Source organism: Orycteropus afer, unplaced genomic scaffold (genome assembly GCF_000298275.1).
Source record: "Orycteropus afer afer isolate SDZICR_OR568_19922 unplaced genomic scaffold, OryAfe1.0 scaffold00099, whole genome shotgun sequence".
NCBI classification, from domain to species: Eukaryota; Metazoa; Chordata; class Mammalia; order Tubulidentata; family Orycteropodidae; genus Orycteropus; species Orycteropus afer.
In genome coordinates, this window is record NW_006921686.1 from 5449503 (window position 1) to 5457859 (window position 8357).

At 41.8% G+C, this 8357-nt stretch overlaps 1 protein-coding gene across 1 annotated transcript in view; it reads right to left on the reverse strand.

The window, feature by feature from the left end:
* Positions 1–854: 854 nt before the first annotated feature.
* The window catches only part of LOC103198884 (zinc finger protein 229-like), an 8487-nt gene continuing 984 nt past the window's right edge, over positions 855–8357 (reverse strand). The window contains exons 3-4 of the mRNA XM_007943091.1: positions 4436–4562; positions 855–2389 (exon numbers count right to left, since the gene is read on the reverse strand). Coding sequence (XP_007941282.1) covers positions 855–2389; positions 4436–4562 — 1662 coding nt within the window. The remainder of the gene's footprint in view (positions 2390–4435; positions 4563–8357) is intronic.

Sequence of the window (8357 nt, forward strand, 5' to 3'; positions counted from 1 at the left end):
AGATCCATTACCCAGAGCTGCTAAGAGGAGGACTTTCCCTCTCCCTGCTCCCAGCCTTCTACGTTACAGGCAGCAACACATGTTAATGTCATCTTTTATGTTTTAAAAACACTATCTTTAAAAAGGCATACATGAACCTGTTAGCTAGATGACAGATTGGTTCATAAATATTACCAATGAGCACTGAATACCTTTCAAAAATCATCTCTATATGAGACCAAATGGTCAATAATTACTCTAAGGCAAAAGTGAAAGGGTAAGGGGGCAGGGGCACCAGGTTACAAAGGGAGTAAAAGAGTATGTTAAAACAATGCGAAAAATGTAACCAGTGTCTCTGAACAATTTGTGTAGTAATTGCAAGCCTAATTTGCTATGTAAACTTTGACCAAGAAAACATTTTTTTAAAAAAGGCATACATTATAATGGTCTTAGTAAGGTGACAAACTATTTTATTTGTCCCATTTATAGGTATTTTCCCCTACTAGGGATCCATGTCCAAAATAGGCACCTTTGATACATTCATGCTACTTCTTTGTAAAAGCTCTCTCCTAGGCTGGCTCTGAGTGAGGCAAGTGACAATTTTTACCAAAGCCATTACCATACCATTTAAGGATTATTCTGCTGTGTGACACACTTAAAGACTGAAGTTTGTGACTAAAGTGCTTACTCTTATTTATCAAAATTTCACATCTTCCCTCTTCCACAGACTAGCTGATGACTTTGAAAAATTCAGCCTTGACAGCAGCCCTTCACACATTAACTCATAAAGTCTTTCTCCTGGGTTGGCTCTCAAATAAATATAAAGGTTTGAGTTCTAACTAGAGTCTTCAACTTATATCTACTAATAAAGGTTCTCACTTAAAATGCACTCTCTGATGAATTGGCAGATAGGACCTTCGACTGTAGCTTTTCCCACACTCCTCACACTTATAGGGTCTCTCTCCCGTGTGGATTCTCTGATGAAGTTGAAGAGAGGAGCTCTGACTAAAGCTCTTCCCACACACTTCACACTTATAGGGCTTCTCTCCAGTGTGGACCCTCTGATGGCCTTGAAGATGGGAGCTCTGACTGTAGCTTTTCCCACATACATCACAGGTATATGGTTTCTCTTTGGTGTGCACTCTCTTATGGCTCAGGAGACCGGAGCCAAATCTGAAGCCCCTTCCACACTCGACACACGTGTAGGGTTTCTCTCCTGTGTGTAATCTCTGATGAGTGCGAAGATTTGAGCTATAACTGAAACCCTTGCCACACTCATCACATGTATAGGGTTTCTTTCCTGTGTGGACTCGCTGATGTTTGTGAAGATTTGAGGTGCACCTAAAGCCCTTACCACACTCTTCACATTTATAAGGTTTCTCACCTGTGTGGATTCTCTGGTGAGTAAGAAGAACTGAACTATAACTGAAGGCTTTGCCACACTCAGCACATTTATAGGGTTTCTCTCCTGTGTGGACTCTCTGATGAATGAGGAGGTCAGAGCTGAAAAGGAAGCTTTTACCACACACATCACATACATAAGGCCTCTTTCCAGTATGGATTCTCTTGTGACTATGAAGGTCCGAAATCCGCCAGAAGCCTTTCCCACACTCAGCACACGTATAGGGTTTCTCTCCTGTGTAGACCATGAGAGGGTCAACACTTTGCCTGGAGTTCTGACCACACCCAATATTTGTAGATGATACTACTGCTAAGAGGATGCTTTGATGTATGACAGGAAAGGCATTCTGTCTCACATCCTGCTGATAATCATAGTGTTTCTCTTCCAAGTGCACTTGTGGATGAATGGGAGGCTTTGAGTCATCCCTGAGGCCTTTCCCACCTTCCTCACCTTTAAAGCCATTCCCGCTAGAGTTAGGGTGATAAAGTATTCCCTTGTCAATGCAGTGTCTTCGATACTCATCACATTCATAAGGTTTCTCTCCCTCAGGTAGTCTGCGATCACCATGGTGATGTGACATCCAGCTGAAGCCATACTCACCCCAGTCACATTTATACAGTGCAGCTTCTGTGTCGATTTTCTTACCACTTCCTTGAACATTCCAAGGCTCGTTCACAAGGGCCCAAGACTCCTGAATGGGGACCGGGCTCACAGCTTTCCAAGTAGGAAACTCTTGACTCTCTACATTGATGACACCCTTCCCTTGAAGACCGTCCACCAGATTCTCAACTTGAAAACCCTGAGTAGATTTGCCTTTTGACCCTTGATAGTGAGAAGCATATTCCGAAAACTGGAAATCTCTCCCTTGAAGATTTACTTGATGGTCCTGACTCCCAGTTAATTCACCAGTCACCTGTTCCCAGACTTTCCAGTAGGACAGCTCTTTGTGTAAAAGGACTTTTAATTCATTTTCTTGAATACACTCTATATCCTCTTCATTCGTGTCTCCTGTGGGGTTAAAGACAATTCAGAGATGAGAATAAGTTAAAGACTGGCTCAGGGATTTCAGCCTTGGACCAAGTATTGCTCAAAACTCAGCTTTGGGTGTCCTATCAGGTCTGGAAGGAAGATGGGGCAATCTACTTCCATAGTGATACTGCCTCGGAAACCCAAGGAGGGGTCGCTATGAGTCGGGTCTGACTCGACGGCACTTAACAACAACAACTATCAGGTCATTTAATTTTTATAACTGACAGAAGGAAGAGCTTTCTATTAACAAGCTTTGAAACTCAATGTCTCCTTGTAGAGTTGCACAGAAAAAGAAATACCAACCACATCTTTACAGAGAAATTCACTTCTCTAGTTACAGTGCTGTTGCTAATAGTATGTAACACTATTGTCACTCTATTATTTCACTATACATATGGATCGTATATTGTATATAGAGTGAGACATGTGGGAGCTGGAACTCAACAGGACTGTCTTGTTTTTCCAGATCTGACAGGTTTTCTGCCTTTGACAAGGTGCAGTCACCATTCAACTATTCCTCTCTATCTAGTGGAAAATATTTAAGCTTTCCTTCTCTAGGTCCCAGCTTTCCTAGTAAAACCTAACAGGTCCTTGGGTGGCACAAATGGTTTGCCCTTGACTTTTAATCAAAAGGTTGGTGGTTCGAATCGACCCAGTGTACCACAGAGGAAAGGGCTGGTGATCTGATTCCATTAAAATTACAGCCAAGAAAACATCATGAACCTCAGTTCTACTCTGTAACATAAAATGGCACCATGAATCAGAATCAACAGGACAGCAATAGGTTTCTGTTTTTTTAAAAAAATAGATCTAACACTATAACAACATGTCCTATGAACATATGCTATACATGTCCTCTAATGATGTACACACAATCATTTATTTAATCCTCAGAATAACCTTCTGGTAGGAACTATTATCATCTTCATTTTGCAGATGAGGAAACAGAGGCACAGAGAGGTTAAGTAACTTAGTTATGTTTGAGGGAGTAGTGGAACTGGGATTTGAACACAGGGACTCTAGTTTTAGAGCCAATACTCAGTGTTCTAAGTACACTGCTAGGAGTAACTCATTCTGGATATGTGTAAACTGAACTTGGGGGCAGGAACAAAATTCCCCAACCTCTAAAAACCACAAGCCATGGCTGTGTCTCTGTGAGCAGCCTACATAGGAATCCAGATGACACTGTTAAGGTGCAGAGATGGAAAGCCACTCAACTTATGCACATTAGTCATTGGAAGCTACTGAACTGCCACATTTATCATGCAGTCCATGTTGTGTGATATTCTTATTGGCTGTTTTCATGTTGCAGGGCTGAGTTACCAGGAATCCTTTTATAACCAGGGGCTTCTTGACACTTGAGTCAAGTCTGGTGGTAAGTGAGAAATTCACCAGAGGACTCTCAATATTCTGGGGTGATCTCCCTGCCCCATCATCTGGCTGTCCCTATCAGAGGAAGGAAAGTCCAGACATCCCTCCCTCACTCTGGGTATGTCATTTTCTGAAAAGCATGGGGGAACCATGAGGAGGTAGGGACTGGGAAGTAGGCTTGAGCAGAACAATCATGTACAATGGCACTGACGGTACCACAGGCAGATCAAGGCTGGGCAGTGGGGCACCTGTGTGGCCAGCTTGCCTACTCACTGCCTAGCCAGGCTCCCATCTCCACGGTTCTCACCTGGATATGTATCTGTTGGAATTTCTCTCTGTGTTGCCCAAGTTTCTTTATCTTGGTTCAAATGGGATATAGTATTAGATTTGAAAGGCTGTTGTCCTGAAAATGCAAGAAGATGCAAAGTTTAGGCTCATTTTCTAGATACAAAACATAATATGAAAAATCCCATGATTTTTTGTCTGCCTTTCAAAGGCAGACAAGGAAAAGATTCAGGACTGGCCAAATAGAATGACTTTGGAACCGTTCTACAAAGAAAGGTTTTAACCTGAATACAAAGACCAAAATATTCCCTCCAGGGAACGAGAATACTCCAACAAGCTAAGTTTCACTGACCCAGAGGTTCCCCTCACCCGCAGAGACCAGGTTCCTGAAGTTCTCCAGCATCACGTCTCGGTACAGCCTCCTCTGGGCCGAGTCCAGCAGTTCCAGCTCCTCCTCGGTAAAGACCACAGCCACGTCCTTGAATGTCAGTGACTCCTAAAATGTGAACCACCATTAACACAAACATGTACTGGTGAAAGATGAATTTGGCATTGTTAAGGAAAGCAGACAAGAGAGCAGGAAGTTGATCAGTGTGGACAATCACAGCAAGTTTTATTCATGTTTGGTGGCAACAATTTGGAGTCCACCAACTGACCTCCAATGGTTAACCAAAGAGTAAAGCCAAGACCATTCTTTGCTCAGTGTGAGCACCTCTGAGAGTAATTCCTAGAACTGAAATGGTTTAATCAGAATCTGCACATTTTACAATTTGACTCTAATTTGTGGACTACCAACTTTTTCCCCCAAAAAGACTGTGACAGCTTACAGTTCCAACAGTGCCTAACTGAGCGGGCCCATGCCCACACTTACCCATGTGAGTGTTATCACTGCTGTCTGCCACAATCAGAGTTCTTCCCAGTCAGCCCCTCACCCCGCCATCAGCAGCTAGACAAACCCTGCTCTTTGCTGCCACCATTTGGTCTCTCTTGCCTCTGAGTCAACTCCTTTCATGGCGACCCCATGTACGTCAGTGTCTAGAACTGTGCTCCACAGTTTTCAATGGCAGGTGTTTCGGGGAACCTTTTTTCCTGAGGCACGTCCAGTGGATTCAAACCTCCAAATTTTTTAGTTAGCAGCTGAGTGCATTGACCATTCGCACCACCTGGGGCCTCTTCTGCTGTCACAGGCCCCTTCTTACAGACTTCTGTAAGAAGTTAGCACTAAAGGAGCTCTGATTGGTGCAGTGATTAAGGCACCGACCAAAAGATTGGTGATTTGAACCTACCAGCTGCTCTATAGGAGAAAGAGGAGGCAACTGCTTTCCTAAAGATTTACAGCCTTGAAAACCCTATGGGGCAGTTCTACTCTGTCCCAGAGGGTCGCTCTGAGTCGGAATGGCAGTGAGTGTGGGTTTTGTTTGGTTTTGGTTATAGCATCATTTGGCCAAAAGCAATTAATGTGTGTTGGTGCAACCATCTTCCCAGCCAGGTAAGACCTCTAATGCAGTGGTTCCAACCATGGCATCATACCATGCTGTTCCATCCTAGCTGATGAAGCAGAATACATTTTTTTTTTCCAAGCCAGTAGCCCCAGGAAGCAGATGTGGACGTTATGTATTGTGAAATATGTCTATCAACTATATCACGATCACACACCATCACTTTCGTTTGCTTGGATGGTGACAGGCTTTCTTGAGAGGGAGACAGTGTATATGTGGACTTTCAGAATTACATTTCCCCTTCAGCTTGTCCCTGGAACACCTGTGGCAAGGTTTACAAAGTAAGAGTTGTACTTCCACAGGTGCTTCAATTTTTTTTTAGACTGTGGATACATTTTTACTAAGAAAGAAGGCAAGGTAGCTCTAGAAAGGCTTAGTGTATGAACACCAACATACTATTCATTCAAGAAATATTCAAGGTTAAGCACCAGGGGTTAGAGAGACAAGCAAGAAAGGCACAGCCCTGCCTTCCTGTGTCTTGCGTTGGGGTCCTCAAGAGCACCTCCAGGTTCAAGGATTCACCTGGAGGACTCACAGGACTCAGCATAGGGCTTTACTCATGAGTATGATTTATTCCTCAACATAATAAAGGGCATATATGCAAAACCAACAGCCAACATTATTCTCAATGGAGAGAGACTGAAACCATTCCCCTTGCAGACAGGAACCAGACAAGGATGCCCTCTATCACCACTTCTATTCAACATTGTATTGGAAGTCCTAGCCAGGGCAATAAAGCAAGAAAGAGAAATCAAAGGCATCCAAATTGATAAAGAAGGAGTCAAAATATCCCTATTTGCTGATAATATGATCCTACACATAGAAAACCCAAGAGACTCAGCAAAGTAACTACTGGAACTAATTGAGAGATTTAACACAGTGGTGGGATACAAGATCCACATACAAAAATCAGTTGGATTCCTCTACACCAGCAAAAAGATTGCTGAAAAGGAAATAAGGAAATCAATACCATTTATAATAACTACTAACAAAAAAAAAAAATACTTAGGAATAAATCTCACTAGGGACACAAAAGACCTGTAGAAAGAAACTACAAAACAAACACTACTTCAAGAAACCATAAGAGATCTACACAAATGGAAGAACATATCATGATGGATAGGAAGATTGAACATTGTAAAAATGTCAATTCTACCCAAAGCAATCTATACATTCAATGCAATCCCAATCCAGATCCCATCAACATTCTTTAAGGATATGGAAAAAACAATCACTAATTTTATATGGAAAGGAAGGAGACCTCAGATAAGCAAAGCACTATTGAAGAAGAACAAAGTAGGAGGTCTTACATTCCCAGGTCTCAAAACCTACTATACAGCCACAGTAGTCAAAACAGTCTGATATTGGTACAACTACAGACATACAGACAAGTGGAACAAAATTGAGAACTCAGAAACAATCCATCAATCTATGGTCAACTGATTTTTGACAAAGGGTTGAAATCCATTACATGAGGAAGAGATGGTCTCTTTAATAAATAGTGCTGGCAAAACTGTACATCCATTTGCAGAAAAATGAAACAAGATCTGTATCTCACACTATATACAAAAACTAACTCCAGGTGGATCAAAGACTTAAATGTGAAACCTAAAACTATTAAAGTTCCTCAAGGAAAAAACAGGGGAAAATTTAGGGTCCCTAATTTACGGCATCTTGCCTGCTAACCAGACAGCTGGCGGTTCAAACCCACCAGCCACTCCTCGGAAGGAAGGTTGGGCAATCCTACTTCCGTAGTGATACTGCCTCGGAAACCCAAGGAGGGGTCGCTATGAGTCGGGGCCGACTCGACGGCACATAACAACAACAACAACAATTTATGGCATAAATAGATTGTCAAGCATAACCCAAAATACACAAACAGCAGATGATAAATTAGATGAATAGGACCTTCTAAAAATTAAAATTTTATGTGCTTCAAACGACTTCTCCAAAATAGTAAAAAGAGAACCTACAGATTGAGAAAAAATATTCGGCAACGACGTATCTGACAAGGGAATTACCCCTAAAATTTATAGAAAACTTCAACACTCTCAACATCAAAAAGAGAAACAATCCAAGTAAAAAATAGGTAAAGGACATGAATAGACACTTCACCATAAAGGATATTCAGGCAGCCAACAAACACATGAAGAAATGTTCACAATCATTAGCCATTAAACACACTGCCGTCGAGTTGGCTCTGACTCATAGTGACCCCTGCTTGGTTTCTGAGGTGATATCACTATGGAAGTAGATTGGCCAACCTTCTTTTTGAGGAGATGCAAATCAAAACAACAACAAGACACCATCTGGACCCAGTACTAATAGCAAAGTTCAACAAGACAGAAAATAACATATGCTGGTGAGGATGTGGACAGATTGGGATTCTCATACACTGCTGGGGTGGGATTGTCAAATGATACAACCACTGTGAAAAGCAGTATGGCGATTCCTTAAAAAGTTGGAATTAGAAATACCATTTCTAGGTATATATTCAAAAGAAGCAAGAGCCAAGACAATAGGAGGTATATGCACACCCATGTTCATCACAGCACTATTTACAATAGCAAAAAGATGGAAACAACCTAAGTGCCTATCAACAGAAGAATGGATAAGCAAACTATGGTACATACACACAATGGAATATTATGCAACACTAAAGAATAAAGTAGAATCTGCGCAACACCACATAATGTAGATGAACTTGGAGGACATTGTGCTGAGTGAAATAAGTCAATCACAGAAGGACAAATATAGTATTAGTTCATTATTGTAAAAAGTCAAGGAAAGGT